Source organism: Montipora capricornis, chromosome 12 (assembly GCF_036669925.1).
Source record: "Montipora capricornis isolate CH-2021 chromosome 12, ASM3666992v2, whole genome shotgun sequence".
Classification (NCBI taxonomy): Eukaryota; Metazoa; Cnidaria; class Anthozoa; order Scleractinia; family Acroporidae; genus Montipora; species Montipora capricornis.
The window spans coordinates 23,892,476-23,910,505 of NC_090894.1; the positions used below are offsets into that span (position 1 = coordinate 23,892,476).

At 40.9% G+C, this 18,030-nt stretch overlaps 1 protein-coding gene across 2 annotated transcripts in view; it reads right to left on the minus strand.

Annotated features, from left to right (window-relative positions):
- Positions 1 to 18,002, minus strand: part of LOC138026112 (mitotic checkpoint serine/threonine-protein kinase BUB1-like) — a 19,841-nt gene extending 1,839 nt beyond the window's left edge. Inside the window, exons 1-18 of one of the 2 annotated variants that reach the window (XM_068873310.1) lie at positions 17,758 to 18,002; positions 17,613 to 17,672; positions 17,109 to 17,247; positions 15,542 to 15,738; positions 15,287 to 15,444; positions 14,322 to 14,518; positions 13,720 to 13,911; positions 12,390 to 12,823; positions 10,925 to 11,562; positions 9,586 to 9,685; positions 7,742 to 8,508; positions 6,583 to 6,722; positions 5,541 to 5,627; positions 4,372 to 4,461; positions 3,485 to 3,639; positions 2,398 to 2,557; positions 954 to 1,063; positions 1 to 600 (exon numbers count right to left, since the gene is read on the minus strand). The exon at positions 1 to 600 is cut by the window's left edge and continues 1,839 nt beyond it. In XM_068873310.1, coding sequence (XP_068729411.1) covers positions 432 to 600; positions 954 to 1,063; positions 2,398 to 2,557; positions 3,485 to 3,639; positions 4,372 to 4,461; positions 5,541 to 5,627; positions 6,583 to 6,722; positions 7,742 to 8,508; positions 9,586 to 9,685; positions 10,925 to 11,562; positions 12,390 to 12,823; positions 13,720 to 13,911; positions 14,322 to 14,518; positions 15,287 to 15,444; positions 15,542 to 15,738; positions 17,109 to 17,247; positions 17,613 to 17,672; positions 17,758 to 17,909 — 3,945 coding nt within the window. In that variant the 5' untranslated portion in view covers positions 17,910 to 18,002 and the 3' untranslated portion in view covers positions 1 to 431. Of the gene's footprint in view, positions 601 to 953; positions 1,064 to 2,397; positions 2,558 to 3,484; positions 3,640 to 4,371; positions 4,462 to 5,540; positions 5,628 to 6,582; positions 6,723 to 7,741; positions 8,509 to 9,585; positions 9,686 to 10,924; positions 11,563 to 12,389; positions 12,824 to 13,719; positions 13,912 to 14,321; positions 14,519 to 15,286; positions 15,445 to 15,541; positions 15,739 to 17,108; positions 17,248 to 17,322; positions 17,527 to 17,612; positions 17,673 to 17,757 lie in introns of those variants that run through there. The other variant, XM_068873311.1, reaches the window with a different exon arrangement.
- Between the last annotated feature and the right edge of the window lie 28 nt (positions 18,003 to 18,030).

Here is an 18,030-nt window from a genome sequence, read left to right on the forward strand (position 1 = left end):
TGCTTGATTTTAGAGCGGTTTTCAAATGAGTGTCGTAAAACCAAACCCAAAGTAATTACTTAAGCCAATAAGAAAGGACGGAGACAATACGGTAAACCAATCAAAACTCGAAGTAATTACACGTAGCCGACACAAAGCGCGGGAAAATGTGCACGCGCGAGCCACGATTGGTTTTGGTTTCACTTCTGATTGGTTGAAAAAGTGGCGCGAGAACTTTGAACCAATCACTGAGTGAATTAATCATAAACCAAAGCAATTTGCTAATTACTTTCGACACTAAATTGAAAACCACTCTACGCTTGCGCTTGAGTCGCTAGTGAAACCAGGCTTTAAATTAAAGACGCCAACAAGAAACGTAAAAAAACAAACATCTTGCTCGACACGTCAAGAATTTCACTCTTAAATTGCCAATCAGATATTACAAATTGCCACTAAAACAGAAACCTTTCATGCACTTTTTTCTGTCGAAGGTAGTTCTCTTCGTCGAATTGGAAAAGCCTTTCAAACTCTTCTCTGAAGTCGCGTAACGAGGGCTGTTCTTCACAACTGCGTGTGTTTAAAAGGGTGTCAAACAACTCACTCCAAATCGGTTTCCAGTGCCTGAAAAAGAAACTTAAACATTTTAGGTTTCATCAAGATCCTTCGACACTGATCCTAATCAAGAGTACACAACTAGGATCGAAGAGTTCTCACAGGCCCGTGACGCGACGTTTTTTTATAAATCGAGCAACTCTTAGGGGCAATGTCACACCCGTGCCACTGGGGCTTAAAAAGCTGGAGCTTATGCCGGTTTCTGCAGAGTATTGCATTTCCTACTCCACCCTTGACACGATACTGGTCCATCGCAAGGCTACCCCCAGCAGTCTTGTCGCTGTACCCATTTCTTCGGCTGAGTGGAGAAGGACAGTGTGGATAACAAGGAAAGAAAACAATTTCAGCACAAAGGAACTTACCTCTTGAAGGATTTGTTGATCTTCCATCTTCCTTTGGCGTCTTTGTGGACTTTCATATAATCAAGAAACAGAAAGCAGTGTATTGTACCTAAGATACCGTACGTGTCGATCTGCAAAAACAAAGACCAACAAGAAAACACATCCGTCAAAAGCAACAGGGAAATCCTTGCCAAAAAACCCAGAAATATATTTTATTCTGTCTGATTCCTTCCCTCTTAGTGGTTGCTCCACAGGAAAAGTCTGCTACGAGCCTTAGAAGACCCTTCAGGACGGCGCTTATCTCCGGTTTCTATAGCATGAAGCGACTAGGAGTATTTCTACTCCCCCTTGGATGGGATGCCAGTCCATCGCAGGGTTATCCCCAGCATTAAATTCGCCGGTTCCCATTTATACACCTGGGTAGAGAGAGGCACCTTGAGAGTAAAGTGTCTTGCCCAAGAACACAACACAATGTCCCCGACCAGGACCCGAACCCGGACCATTCGGTCCGGAGTCGAGCACTCTAACCATGAGGCCACCACGCCTCCCGGGATTGCTCCATACCCTTAGCTAAAAGGCAACACAACAGGCTTCATACATTTTTGACACGAAAATGTCAATACGACGTTGTCCGTTACCTGTCACGTTTTACCAATGAAACGTTGGCAGTCAGGTCACGAAATTGATAACGTTTTTGGTAGCTGATCAATTGACCTCTTTAGCTTGTACGGTTTGTTTTCTCATTTCAGACCACGCGATCTTCCCAAGGGAATTTTCCTCTTGTTTTTTTTTTTTATGCATACACGTACACGAGCATAAGATGACATTTGAAAGAAACTGTTCCCTAGAGTAACAAAACGTGGTCTGAAAAGGGAAAACAAAACGTATAAGCCAAATAAGTCAATATAAGCAATAGGCCTTTTGCAACAAACGATCACATGGTACAAAATCCGCCATGCTGGAGGGCAAGCTCATTATTAGTCCCAACAAAGAGACTTGAACCAGTCAAGCTTGACTTGCCTTTGTTTTAATGTCCCAGTGGGGGAATAATATCGAGCTTGCCCTCCAGCATGGCGGATTTTGTGCCATGTGATCGTTTGTTGCAAAAGGCCTATTGTCTCTTACAGACACCTAAAAATTCAGATTCGAACCCATGACCTCTGCGATGTCGTGCAAAAGACATTGTGGGAACCATATAAAGAAATGATTTTGAGCCAAGACAACTTTGCCTAAGCGAGTTGTTGTAAACTTCGACTTCTTTATTACCCAAATGCAATCGGTTTCAATCTTCAGTCCTTTGGTCAATTCAGACATGTCTTTGTTCTTAGTAGATATTACGACGTTCCATTCTATTTGACAGGAAATTTTTGTATCATAAAGATACCTATGATGATGCGACGCGAAATACGAATTATTCATGTACCCACTGACAGTGAAGCCCTGCACTTTAAAAATACCAAAATACCTCCGTTGTCCAAGGTCGCCCTTCTTTCATCTCTACACACTGGAAATCATCTGTGTAACAATTGGTGGTGAACTTTGTCCCAGCTGGGAACAGCTTCATGTCGATACTGCGTCCAAAATCAATAACCCTTAACGGTTGCCCATAGCGTGCATCCACATCACTAAAACAAGACGAGTCCTTAATAGATTATTACAAAGCATTATGGGATTGAAATGCGGACAAACATCGCAAAAATATCTTTGTCTTTGTCCGCATGTTAATCCCATAATTCTTTGGGCGCTAGATTGTGCTTCGCTAATTTAATTTGCCCCTGAAACTGAAAACTGCATGAATTTCCCTATATCTCGAGACAAGAGGAAAATAATTAAAATGTTTAAAAAACTGCCAATGCTTAAAGACCCTAACAACGAATGCTCAGGGCTTTCGCACGCGACGCTAGCGGATGAAAGACGCGTAACACTCATTAGTCATCGAGGACACAGCAAGATTTTTCTCAGCTTGTTTCTCCAATTATCTTTAGCAACTAAAATGAAAAAATAAACCATTGGTATACTGGCTTTTGCTCCCACAAATAGATTTTGATTACACAGTGTATATAAAGCAGTCTCTCCTGCCGCTTTCCAAAATCGTTGGAATATTAGTGACCAATAAGTTTTAATATCAAGTAGCCCCTTCGGAGGTATCATGCATTACTGCATGTTGCTAATGTTGGCTAACGTTGTTGATAACATTGTCTCCAATATTATTGGGTGGTTTAGCCAGCCGTCCAACTTGGCCAACGATAGATGTTGGCCAATTATATTGAAACAACGAGATGAATTTCTCATAATAATCGATGATGACTCGGGCGTACTCGGAAAAAATCCGAGTGCTCTTAACAAGAGACGAAGCTATAACCTTCCGATTACTAGTTCGAGTGCTGAACAAATTAGCTACAGGAAACTCGCAGGAGTCAAGCCATTAAATTTTGTTTTGGTACCGTACTCCATGCATAATGCCCAGGACTGAACATCCTCACTAATTTATCAGAACGAGGTGGCGAATTATTTCAAAGTTTAGCCCTGTTGACAATGATTTTATCACTTACCAATCCAGTACCAGGAAGTTGTCAGGTTTGACGTCTCCATGAATAATATCACAAGAGTGCAAAGTTTCCAGAATTCTTAGCAGCGCGATAGTGTAGAAGAACATAACACCTTCTTCCATATTCTTCTTATTTACTTTGTATTTGTTAACCATGTCCTGTAAGGAACATCGAAGGAAATCGAAAATTAGCTCAGTGACCTACCGTGATTGCATTGCAATTTGTTTTTTCGCATTCTTAAAAAAAGTTCAAAAAGGTTTATCGAGAGGAATTTTTTTTCATCATCCAACTGCGTTTTCGGCATTGTTTTCACTGTAAACTTCTCTCATACTTCGTATTGGGTTAAAGAATTTGGTGAGGTTTCGAAATTTGAAAAAAAAAAACCCCACGTTTTCATGATATTTTCTAAAAACTGAATCTTAGAGAGTTTTTGAGCAGTGCTATCCCGTTACCACAGCAGGGGACACGTAGATTCCATTAAAATTGCCCAAAAATAGTTATTATGGTCAAACATTAAAACGTTTCCCTATTGAAAGGACTGGAAGCGTTTCAATCCTTTTCCATTTAAAACTCACCGTGGTACACCCTTTCAAGCATCCTTAACTACGTTAACGTTCGGTGATTGGTTTCCGTATCTCATGCTAGATCCTCAACCAATCAGAGGTAAAAACAGAGCTCACATGCGTTTTCCCGCGCTTCCCGCCAGCTGCATGCATTTGCTACTCTTTATAGTGGTTAAATTGATCGTCTGTGTCTGTTGTGATTGGTCAACGCGCCAAATGACGCAAACCAGTTGTCAATCACTCGCATGCGTTCTCCTGCCGTTTGAGCGATTCAAGTTCTAATCTATTCATTTCATTGGTTTCCCTGTAATGCAACACAGAACTTACAAGAATGGTTCCAACAGGTTGGTAAGTGTCCATTAACACCGATGAATTCGAGTACACATAAGCTGCCAACGGATTCATTACCATATCATGCTGAAACAATTACAAAAGTGATTAGGAAATTCAAGAGTCAAGGTTTGGCTACTTCAGAAAGTTGCAAAGGCCTTTACGTTTAGAAGCGGTTTTTTTACATTGAGAAAGATCCTAAAAATGGGACATATTTTTTTTTTAGTTACAAGCAGAAATTCTGCTTAAGGTGTAGGGCTTATAATCGGCAAAACGAAGGAGTTTTGCTAATGAAAAAGAAGCCTTCGGGTTGCCTTCGACTTTGGTCGGCCTTCGACTTCGGTCGGCCTTCGACTTCGGTCGGCCTCTTGTTTTGTCTTGTCTTTCTTTTGTACAAAAAGTAGAAGCAAAAGAGTGCAACCTCGTACCCAGGTCTCTCTTCTTACCATCTTCCTCTTTTGCCTTCCGCCAAGAAGAGAGACCCTGGGAACGAGGATGAAAAAAGTGTGGCTTTGTTCGAAGCATCTGTCAACTGAAGAATCTTCCTGGCTCCCAGGAAAGGAGGGGGGAAGTTTACATGTGAAATAACGATACACGTTTTTTTTCACATGAATTTCGCTACGAAATCATCCCAGTTTTCGCTCATCGTTTTGTATCCGGCGCAATGAATGTTACTTTAGCACATGCCGAACCGCAACCTCGTTCCCAGGACCCCTCCCTTGACTTCTGGGCTGGAGCCAAGGAAGAGGTCCTGGGAACGAGGTTGGCCGTACCGATAAACCATACGAATTTACCCCGTGGTTGTCACGTAAGGAATTCTCACGATGGTACGAAAAGTTGCACCGGCATCATGCATACGAATAAAAGGCGATAAGAAAGAAGCGGGACGAACTCGTGAAATGAACGTTGTACCAGTTATGACCGACACCCTACATAATTTAGGAGACACTGTCATTTTAAAACTTCGAAATTCTAGAAAGAATGTGAGGTGGTCAATGGCGTTAATTTGCGACCTTATAATTGATTAGTTTTGGATTTCCCAGGTTATGAAAACCAGAAGGCTCAACACTGGGGAGATGACGTCCTTTAAGTACGAGCAAACGTGTATGCTAAAGAGGGAAAGCGCAAATAACGACGTCATCTAGGAAGACAGAAAAGACGCTCACCAACTCTTTTGAGCACCCAAGATCTTGCATTCTGCAGTGCAGTTGTCTGCTGATGTAAAACTCCCATTCAATCGAAATTTTCTGAACCTGTGGGCAAAAACACGAACAAAAACTGTCGCAAAGTTTGATCTTCTGTGTCAGGTTAACTGTGATAGAGAAGCCTTAAGGAGCTGTGACACTTGCAATTTTAAGTGCAACTTGTCTCGCAACGCCATGGCGAGATAAGTTGCAGAAACCGTTGCGGAAAGTGCAATTGAGTTCTTCTTTCAAGTTTCGCAACGCTTCATACGACGGTGCAACAATTTTTTCAATCATTGCATAGTATATCTGTCCAGCAACTTGTGTCACAACGGTTTGCGGCACCAGCCAATGAAAATGTTCCTTTAACCTCACGTGATCATCGAAAACGAGGCAAGTTGCAAGAAACGTTGACGAGTGTAACACCCACCAAGCAATTTGTTTCACAATGTGAGAACTTAAGTCGCAACAAAATAGGCAACTTTCACGATAGAGTCATTTGACTGCAACTACTAGAATAGCCCACTTTCGATGTATTCAAATTCAGTCCAATTTAAACAAAAGGCATCATCTCGAGGCTCTGGGGAATACATATAAGGGTTTGTATGAATTTATTTCCCAGAGCCTCGAGATGATGCCTTTTGTTTAGGACTGAAATTTAATATATTGAAAACGGGCTATTCAGTTTGTTTTTCTTTTCTTCCATCTTTTCTGCCATCTGTTGCGTGTCTCAGTGGAGACAGGCATTAGAGACACACATTCGAGGCCAGCTCTCCGTTTCGGAGATGAAACGTGATCACATGCGAGCGAGTGGAAACGCGCGAGGGCCTATCGCCTTTCGCTGCTTGCCGCGCGTGACAACTGATTCCCAGTTTCTCGCAATGACCTAAACAGAGAGCTTACAAGCATGCCAAAAATATATGGAAGGTATCACCTACATTAAAGTATTAATATGATTGAACAATTATTTTAGCATAAAATCTTCGATTTCCCAAAAAAATTAAGCTTAAAATACAAAGGAAACCTTAAGGACGATACAAGTCTCATCTGTTTCAACATCCTCTGGATCGACATCAACATCGGGAGCTCGTGTTCTTGCAAGGTAAACTTTTGCGAAAGCTCCTGAACCAAGTTGTTGTTGTACATAGTAGCTTCTATCCTTACCTAATGAAAAAGTAAAGTAAAGTAAAGTAAAGTCTGCTTACGAGCCAAGTGGCCCATTAGGCCAGAAAGTATCCCGGTTTCTGTAGCATGAAGCGACTAGGAGTATTTCTCCCCCCCCCCCCCCCCCTTCCTGGATGGGATGTAAGTCCATCGCGGGGTTACCCCTGGCATTAAATTCGCCGGTACCCATTTATGCACCTGGGTGGAGAGAGGCACCGTGAGAGTAAAGTGTCTTGCCCAAGAACACAATACAATGTCCCCGGCCAGGGCCCGAACCCGGACCACTCAATCTGGAGTCGAGCGCACTAACCATGAGGCCACCGCGCCTATTCCACCTACCGGATGAAAACCTGGGCCCGGTTGTTTGAAAGCCAATTAACCCTAATCCCAGATTAAAAATTAACCAAAGAGTGTATTTCTCCACTATCAAATGCTGTTCAGCGCTGATATTCGGCAAAACTTTATATTAGAAGAAGTCACCCTTGAAAAACAAAAATAATCAAAGAAGCTTTCACCAAAAAGTTGAAAACATGAAACAAAAGTTGACGCTAATCCTGGATTAAGTTAATCGGCTTTCGAACAACCGGGCCTAGAAAATAAAAATAAGTTTATGAAGGTCTTAAGTAAGCTGAACGCCCGCAAAACCTTGCATGGCCCCCGCAAAACGAGGAAACATTGTCTCCTGAAATGTTGCTTCCACAACAATTGCAACTCGGCGGTTCGTGCAATGCCAATCATATGAAAGGAAAACCTGCACATACCGAGCACTTCTAGCCGATCCCAAACAGCTCGAGAACCCAATCAGATCCAGAAGTAATCATTTGTTACTTGTTTAACAAAGAGCGGGAAAATGAGAGCGGGGAAGTTGTGCCGGATTTTTCTTCGCTGCTCACTGGTTGAAGTGGCGCGACTCTCTGCAGCAGTCATTAAATGAAGCGACGCAGAAGCAAGGTCGTGGCGTAAAAACTTTGAACACCGAATTGAAAACAGTTTGATGAATCAGACAAACCAAAACTTACCAAAACACACAGACGTCTTCACTGCGATTCTAGGCATTTCCTCGCTGGACTCGAAAAATCCGAAATAACATGACAAAGGGGGGGATATCTTTCGCAAGAAAGCATCGACAACCTCACCCGAGAATGGATTGATCACAGTACCACCAACATTGGTGGCAATATTCTCTAAGTTAGCGGTTTCACACATGCTTGTTTCTTCCTGTATCTTGCTGAGCTCCAATCCATTTTGCTGCGAAACAATTACCGAACACGATCCCCGCCTAGAGGAACCGTTTGATGACTGGCTCGAGTTGGTGGACTTGGTGTCCTCGTGGCTTCCCTCCAAGATAGGACTCAGAACATTACTGGGTGGGGATGCAAAACTGCCATTGGCTTGTCCGACACTGGCTTGCGCGGAAGCGAAAACATCGTCATCGGAAGCAAAAGCAGGATTTCCATCGGTTGGACGGATCGTACTAAATGGAATGCTGGGTAGCGAAGATGAACCAATGGTGCGAGAGAATGGAGTCGAGGCCATGCGCGCCGCAGCAGCGAAATTTGAAGATGTTAAAGTTGTTTGATCGTGAGAGAATTCCGCCAGGGACAGCTCGCTAATTTTAGTATGTTGACAAGCTTCTTGATACTTGTGCTGAGTGTTTGGATCTTCCTTATCTTCATCATCTTCGTATTCTTCGTTCTCTAATGGACAGGTTGGAATGCCCACGGACGGCTGAAGTACTCCGGCAAACGGTCTATTGACTGGTTCTTCCTTCCTACCACTTGGAGGCCTAAAACATAAAACAAGTCAAACAAGATTTTTTTCATGCAGCCCCGAAGCAGCAAGGTTCATAAATGTAGCTTCAAAACGTAGATCCAAAAATAATCTATGGTGACCATCGGTGCGCTTTAGAAGCTTCAATTAACCAAAAATGGCAATTACTTTGGCCAATTACAACACGCAAAAAAGCGACACGGCCGAACAGAATTCAAATCCAACTTCCTCAAGGCGAGCCTATTTAAATCTGATAAACCACTGCTGATCGTTATGGAGGTATATCTATGACAAAATTTAATGATCAGTATCTGAAATAAAATCCTCCAAATCATAAATGTATCAATTCAAAGCTGAATGGCAACAAGCCAATTCTGCAAATGGCCATCACGCGCGGAGAAAAGCATAACGCAAATAGCCATAACGTAAAGAGGAATGACGCAGAGGCATAGAGCAAAAAGGGATAACGCTGAAACGCATAACGCAAAAAGGCATAGCGCAGAAAAGCATAACGCAAAAGGCATAACGCAAAATAGCCATAACGCAGAGGCATAACACAAAAGCACTCTGAAGAATGGAGATTAGCTGCGTACTCCATAAATAATTTAAGCTCTAAAAAAACGTCAAACTACACTACGTTAAAGGAGCTATGTCATGTTTTTTTAGCGTGTTTAGGGGAAATCTTCAGTTTCTTTAGTTTAAACCTCGAAAATGGTAATGTGGAAATCCTTTCCTAATAAAATTGTCGTTGCATCACAAACAAGATGATTCTGAGCAAAAACGTCCTTTATCCCGACGATTTGCCATAAACTTGAAAAACGTCGGGCCGCCTTTTTTCAAGATCACCCTGGCAAATGCAATCCGTTTCATTCTTGTCCATTTTTGTCCATCCATGCCTCTCTTTCCTTTTGGGGTATTTCTTTTACGTTGTTCAACAGTTTTAAGTGGTTATTGCAATGTTTCATTATACTTTTCGGGTGTCATGAAATTACGTCATTTTGAGTGGCGTCGCAAAGAAAAAACGAATTTCATTTGCAACTAACTTGAAACTCACTCTTTAAAGCAAAAATACAACTCGAAATGCCAAACATACGTGTTTTCTTTATCCTCATCTTCGTCCTCTCTGTTTTCCACGTCTTTTGTGTCTTGCCTCGAGGCATTTTCATCCGTGTATATGATAAAATCAGCGGCACCTTGGAATCCAGAAATACACGAATTATCGCTGAAATATTGCATTATTTAGGGAGCACCCACAAAAAAAAATCGCTCCCGATGTCGCTGTTTCCCGATGGGAAACGTGTGGTTTGTAACGTTTATAAATTCCGGTGCCATCGGAGATAAATCGATTTCAAAAAAGTAACTGCAGGTTTTTGATTGGCATATTTCCAGTTGCAAAAACATCACATTTCAACACGCGCGTAAAACAACGTTTTCTGCGCTCCTGTTACAGTAACAGAAACATAAACATTGGACCGCTTGCAGACTGTTGTAAGCAGTATCTTCCTTGAAAAAATTCGACTGTCGCTTACAATTTACGCGCCTTAGCGCAATAACATTGAAAATTTGCATGAAATCGACAAAAACTAGCGCGGCTTTGAAGAAACAGTGAATTATAACCTGTCTCATGTCCGGACCAAAAACGCCAATGGTCTTGTCGCAGAACAGATAGAACACCACTCTTTACTTTTCAAAGGCAATCGGAAAAGTTTTTGCTCTGCCGTGTGCGCGAACGAAATTAATCACGTTTCTGCGTCTGTGTTATCTGCCTCAGCCTTCGGCAAATAACACAGACCTCGGTTTTGATAATTCATGATATCATGCTCAACCTCATCCAATAATTGTTTATTGTAGTTATGACAAATCACTGATCTGCGCTTTGTGCATCAAATAAGATAATTAGCACCGCGTTTTCGTGAAACGGAAAACGGCACTGGCTGCTACTTGTCCTGAGAGCATGAAAATTATCTTGTTAACTTCTCTCTTTCTCTCTCCTCTGTGGAAAACAGGAAGGGAATTAGCCAAAACCAAACACGTTTCTTTGATTTTTGGGGACATTACTCATTATTACTAAACAACGAAACATCGAAACGAAGCACCAAAACACCATGTATGACCCCACAATACATTGAATACTAACCAACAAAGGTTGGATTTAAGATTAAATATCGTTTTAGGCCTCCTAAAACGTTATTGCTCCCGGAATCTCAGTCTTAATTTGAATCGTAATCATAATTTGAATGAATTAGAAACAATAACGTTTTAGGCCTATTTAGGCCTAAAACGACATTTAATCTCAAACCCAACCTTTGTCAATTAGTATTTAATGTATGGTGGGGTCATAAATGGTGTTTTCGTGCTTCGTTTCGCTGTTTAGTGGTTTAGTAATGCCCGATTTTAAAACTACCGGTACAAGAAAATTGGCCTATACCTACCCAACCCTGCAGAAAACGTGGAAGTGGCACAATCGCCACTAAACGCCGCCTCAAAGTCTTTCTCTGTTTGATTAAGCTCATCTGCGTGACGGTCTGATTCCAGAGGTAACCTGAACATGTTACCCACCTCTAATAAAGCTTGTTTAGTACAGACAGTCGGAGAAGGGCCTGTGAGATTGGAGCTGTTTAATTCGCCAGACCTATTTGCATCTGGAGTACGGAAAAACACGACTTTGCTGCCTGTGCCACTCTCGCTCGAGGACACATTGTTGTCACAAGGTTTGGTTTTTTGACCAGTTAATGCTCCAGGGATTTCAGCTTGTCTGACCTGCTTAATCAGTAAGTTCTCTGTGTCATTACAACTTGACATGTCGAAAAGGTTATTGCCTGGGAGTGAATTTATAGCATTTTGTTGTGTGGACATCATATCGCCTTGATGCTGTCTGAAGCCAAGACCACTGCGAACTGGTTGGAATGCAGACTTGGTGCAGCTACTCTGCAAGGTGTTTGTTGGAAAAGTTAAGTCTGGTTTAGGGTAAGTGCTACAGCTTGGTGCTCCATTTCCATGTTCCTCTGATGGAAGGAAGCCAACTGGCTGATCTGCAAATGAAAGGCCTCGTCGAGCTGTGAATGCCAGGCTGTAAATAAATGAAAAAATAGATAGCCTCAGGCTACATGTATGGGATACCACAGTACAAAGCTAAGAACTGGTCAAGTAGATGAATGGTACGTATGAATAAATGAGGCTGAAAACATACATATGTATATACTGGGATCAGTATAAGTAATTATTATTATTTCTACTCCACATGATTGCTGCAGGGAAGTGATAGCAACAGTCAACATCAATGCAAGGTCATTATCTGAACCACTGATGGAAAAATCAGTAAAATCACATTAGAGCGAAGAAGACTAGACTTTAAAATCTCACAACGTTGCCCTATGAAACATGATTCAATGAAATATGATGATTCCGGTCGCCTAGCACATGAAATAAATCTGCCACAGATAACATGCTTTCTACTGCTTTCCGTGAGCGTTCGGTTCGATAAATCAAGACCTCTATTGAATTACTTGAAAGAATTGTATTCGACTTTCAATGAAAATAAACATGTTTTTATGTTGTCAAAGTCTTTCATCATAATAAGCGAAAAGTGTCGTGAAAACATAGTTAAGCTTTCTTTGGCATTGTGACTGTATGTGTCGTCAATTGTCTGATTCACTTTTCAAGCGATTAAACTTTGTTCTCAGTTGGACAGTTTCGGGTAATTGTAGACCTGTCTAGATGTATCCAGCAAAATGTCGTCAATTGGCTGACCTACGATAGGTATCCCACTCAAAAATGAATGACTGAGTAAATAAATAAATAAAGTTAATGTTATTTTTAAATATTATGCAGTTCAACATTATCTTAGTTCAGCCAATTCAGCCACACATACAGTCATATTCCTTCCAAGTCACTAACCTGGAGTGAGCCTGTTCATTTACAAGGCTTGTTGACCTGACTTCAAAATCCACGTTCTTCTGCCAGCTGCCACTCTCCACCGGGTACATTTCTTCATTGCCTGCATATCCTCCAATCGCTGATGGCACAGAATTCTCCTGTGATGCATGGCCCACCGAAACATCTTGTTTCTTTAGACGAGCATAGTATCGTCTTGCAAGAATTTCTTCATACTGGAATTCACCATCAAAAGAATAAACCTCCTTCTTAGGATACATGTATCTCAAATTGTTTTGTGGAAGATTCTGTTCATCTGGTGCATTGTATGTCCCCTCTCTTATCTTTTGAAATATTCTAGCAGCTCGAAGTTCTTCAAAAGAGAATTCATCTGTTCCTGCATAGATTTTTTCCTTGCAATACATGACTCTTGTTGCTTGACCTTCTGTATTTTCAGTCTGTACACAAAGCAAAAAACTACACCTTTAACCTTCTGGCACTTGAACCAGAGCTTGAAAAAATAGTGTGGATCAGCAAGTAAGAGAAGGAATACAGTGGGGAGAGGGGCACTCAGCCTCCCCTCTCCTGTCATATCGAAATATGAACTGATATGGCTCCCCAGTAAACCTTCTTGTGCTTGCTTTTTCCCTGATCAGGTCTATTTTTTGCTTGTCCCCATTAACTGAGAGCCTGGAACAGGCTAGGGTTTTTTAGAAGCAAAAAAGCATCAGTTTGTGAACAAGTCAAATGAACCTTAAACTTAAGGGGATTGCAGGCCCGGCCCAGATCTGTTTCCAGGTGATGAAAGCCCATGTACAACTCTCTTCTGTAGCCTCTGTAGATGGTGGGATATTTTATCCCAGGGCCATTTTAACGCACGAGTATTAAAATCAATGGTCGCTCCACTGTGTTTTGGTCACAAGTGGTATGGTGAAGACAAGTACTCAAAGCTTTGCTGCCGCTTGTCACCATACCTCACCATACCACTAGGGGCCAAAACAGAGGGGAACAAAGATTGATTTACTAGTGCATGTTAAAATAATCCCAAGTCAGACCATTTTGCTTGTGTTTTACATACTTTTTAAGACTAATAATAATTACTACGAAATAAGTATTTCAAGGTTACCATTAACAATTAGGAGCGTGAGTAGTTGTGGTTGTCATGATTACTCACCCCCACCCCCCCCCCCCAAAAAAAAAAAAAACAAAAAAAACCAAGTACTCCATCAGGCTGACATATATCATATTGCTTATATCAAGCTGGAGTCAGTACCTGTCACTTTGATTCATAAATTTGAAACACAATACTTATCTTTTTAGCAAGAAAAATACTGTACTACATGAAGCAGCTAACCTTATTTCGGAGAGCCTCTGTTACAAAAGGCTTATCTGGTTTTCTTGCACTCAGCACTTTGTCAAAATGCAAATTTTGCTGTGGAGTAGGAGGAGGGTGATTTCCAACATCCTCATCAACATGAACTGAAAAGTCAGGCCTACTTGTGGTGCCGCTTAGGGGTACTGACGCAAATTGATTCCTTTGAGAGACCTTTCATCAAAACAAAACATGGGAAATATTAATTTACAGAGTTGAATAAAAATTCTTTGAAAAGCAAATGTAGTCTTCAAAGTTGAATATGGAAAAGAATTTTTTTAAAAGCCACTCTGACTTAAAGGGGCAGTGTCACGCTATTTTACACTGCTTATTGTAGCAATGTAATTGGATAAATTTCAGCTTTGGCAAGGTTTTCATAATTTTAGGAAAATTGTTCTGCGGAAATGCCTGTTGGTTGAAGGTGGGCCTTTAATGTTTTGCCAAAACATAATATTATTTGCGACATTATTAATTAAACAAGTAGAGAAAACCACTGATTAAAGGTTGAACTTTTTTTCTGCACACAGTATTTAATGGAAACAACAGTATGGGATTCAGATGGTTTGAATTAAGTGGCAACACACCCTCGCATCTGTCCATTTTCCAGGTTTCCGAGTGTTTTCCTTTTTGATAACATGCTCTGTTGGAGGCATTGGCCACTCCCCAGTGGGGGAGGGAAGAGAACTGCAAGCACCTGGATCATCATCACAAAATATCTTGAAGCCACTATTCTTGGTTTGTGAAGTTTGCGAAGTGAAGCCACTAATTCTACCTGTTTGGGCTGAAAATTAAAATAAATAAGGTACACAAGAGAATTTACATGTATGCTTTTTGTTTGAATCTGTAAAATTCTATATGCTTTTCTCATGAAAACATACAAGCAATGGAGCCACACTGATAGAAATCAAGAATTTCTTTACATAATTTTTTTTCTAGCATCCTTACCTCCAAGGGATGATTTCCCAAACCTAATGGCCATGCAAAAGAAAAATTCCCTCCCAGGCTTTTCACTGACTTTTACTGAGTCAGAATAAAAAAAGATTTTCCTTGACCTTTCCCTGATATTGAAAAATTATTACATTTCCTTGTGCATTGCCATCCTGGGAATACCGGTATATGTGGGCTGAGTAACTTATGATCATTGAAATGAAGAATGAACCATTTCTATTACTCCCAGCAGCCACAACTCTGCCAATCTTGTTTGCGCAGTGCACTTTGTCAGAGGTGAAGGAAAATCCTTAACACACAACAGGGGTTTCAATATCTTTTAAAGTAGATGCCTGGGCTAATCAATGTATAATAGGTGCAGTCACTCTGACTTGTCTTTTAAAAAGATTTGAGCAAAAATCAAGGCAGCGTAACCGGTGGTGAGAGGCAAATTCCTGATAGACGGTGGTATACTGTCAGTGAACAGCTTCTAATGAAACCTGTGCATTATGGGTCATTAAGGCATCTGCATCAACCAATGAGCATTCAGAATAATGACATACATGTATGTAAGTAAAGCACTACAAGTTTAAAATTGTTCGATGTAATTATTAAAACTTACAGAGAGTAGCATTTCCTGTTCGTTTTGTTCCAACAGTTCCTTTCTTCCCTTGACGCTTGAGACCTCCTAATGTGATTCTCTCTGGTTCATTTTCATCTCCAAGGGATACTTGTTGTAATCCATTTGAAACTCTTTCTGCCAAGCGCAACTCAAATCCCCTGAACACAATTAATCAAATTATAACTTTTTAAAACCTTTTTTTTTCTCTAGATCTGCTCTGAGCGGTTCAGGAGCCAATAGGTTTAACAAACTGACCTGTGCTGCTCCTTCAGCCTGTTCAATGGTTGTGCATTCCTCTGAATCCCTAAGTTGTAGACCTCATCAGCTTTCTTGTGATCTCCAAAACTTTCAAGCAGCTGTGCCCATGACTCATAGAATAGAGCCAGTCCACTACACAACTGCTGACTGTGCATGTATTGGAATATTTCCATGGGGTCTGTGCAGATGTCAGTCTGGACAAACCCAAAAAAATATAAACAATAGACTATATTCATGAATGACAGCCAAGAAATTCTTCTTTTGTCTTCGTGCTAATCATCCTCACTAACCTCACTTTGGAGCAAAGATTCTTTTGAATTTTGTTTGCACTAACGAGGATAGTGAGGATGATTAGCATAAAGACAAATGACTAATTACTTGCTGCTATTTATGAATACGGTCTACATATCTTAGTATTACCTTCCTGTGGAGATACATGTACCATACAATCATACACATTTGCTATTCATGCAATATTATGCCATGAAGGCAAGGGATGATGGTGGAAAGTTCCCATATAGCGATACGTAACGTTAGGTTATCTGTTGTGATGTAATATGCCAACCAGAGATCTATTGGCTGTCGAAACAAAGGATTCTTTTGTTGTGAAGGGGGTAGTTTCTAAAGAAACTGTGGTGCTGCGTCGGTGGGGAAGTAGTATACAAAAATTGGGTTTTATCAACAGAGTTGATAATGTAAATTGGCCACCGTACAGAGATTCTAAAAGCTGGCGTTTCGAGCGTTAGCCCTTGGTCAGAGCGAATCGAGGAATTATGGGTTACGTGTAGTTTTTATAGTAGGGTAGGAGCTACGCTATTGGTGGTAACAAGGCAACGTGAAAAATAGGAATATATTAGTTAAATGGAAAGCGTTCGTTAATACCGTGAGGATTAAGAGTGCCGATTTGGAAGATGAACTTTTGTTCTAGATTCTTGCGGCTTTCCGTTGTACCTAGATGTGGGGAAAGGCCGCAGATAGCCATGTGTTTTTTGGAGTGGTTAGGGAGATTAAAATGACGAGCGACTGGCTTAGATGCATCTTTGTCATCCTTCTCAACATCGCGAAGGTGTTCGCATAATCGGTCACCTAGTCGTCTACCTGTCTCGCCAATGTATAATTTATTGCATAACGTACAGGTTATGCAATAAATGACATTTGCGGAGGTACATGTGAAACAATCTGTGATCTGTTTACAAAAAATTTTTTTGTAAACAGTGTAGTCTCCTACAGTCCTCTTCATGTTACTTACCCTGTAATAATAATTATTATTATGTTTAAACCTTAATTTAAAACAGCACAGGTACAGCCTTTATGAAGGGAATATAAAATTTGTTAGAGGTTTTATAGGAAGAGATCTGTTTACAAACATTGCTTTTATTATTCAAATATGCCAGCCACAACAACAAAAGATCCTTTGTTTCGACAGCCAATGAGGCTCTGGTAAGGTATGGCACATTTATGACAATAGGTTATGTCAATGATATCTTCCCTATAAAACTAGAGGTGCAGACCAACTGATTTTTTTTTTCTTACAACTGATTATACATATCATTGAATGACTCACATATTGAAGCCAGACTTTAGCATATCGTTCATCATCCCTGTATCTTTCCTGGTCTTTAAAGGTGGTCATGCAGCGCTCAAGCAAATTTCCCAAATCTTTGCCACCTTTTGGAAAGTTCTCACTTGTCCAAACAATGTACCTTGTAAATTAAAAATTAAATACCATTATAAAAACACGTTTATCATTTGAAGCATATACATGTAATCGCACATACAGGTAAAAGTCAAATTTTACAATCCAGGGACCCTTTTCTCGAATGTCCCGAAACTTTTCGGGCGTACATGCATTTCGGGGACCTTTCATCTTTCTCTCAATCTTCAAACCCAGGCGGTATTTAGGCATGAAAGTTTGCGATTGTTTGCTTGACTTTGGGTATTGAAAATTTGTTGAAAGACCAGCTTTCTTCATTTCGGTCCTGGAAAGATAAGGGGACTTTCGAGAAACGGGACCCAGGAGAGTCCGATTACGTCCCCGGATCACATGGCTCCACTCAGCTTTGCATACCTGTACCATATTTCCAAAGGGTCCTGTCCCTCGTAAGTTCTAATTTGCGCCTCAAACTCCCTTTAAAAGAGTGCAAAAATTATAACCAAGACATTTACCAGAGAAATAAACTACTTTAGGAGATTCAAATGAAGAACACACTTACTGTTTCTCTCTATAAATACGCGTCTGATCGACAGAACTCGGTGCAAGCGCGGCTGTCAAATTCGCCATCTTTCGTCCCTTTTTCAGTGGCTGCACGTTCTCTTTGCTGAGTTCCCACTCATTGCCATCAAAGGAATCGGTAACTTCCTCCATCAACGACAAATTGGAGTCGTTTTAAGACGCTATGGAGCAGAGAGATACCGCAAAAAAATAAACTTGAACGATGAAAGAACAAAACATCGGGCGTTTACGGAGTCGATTTCAAAAACGACCG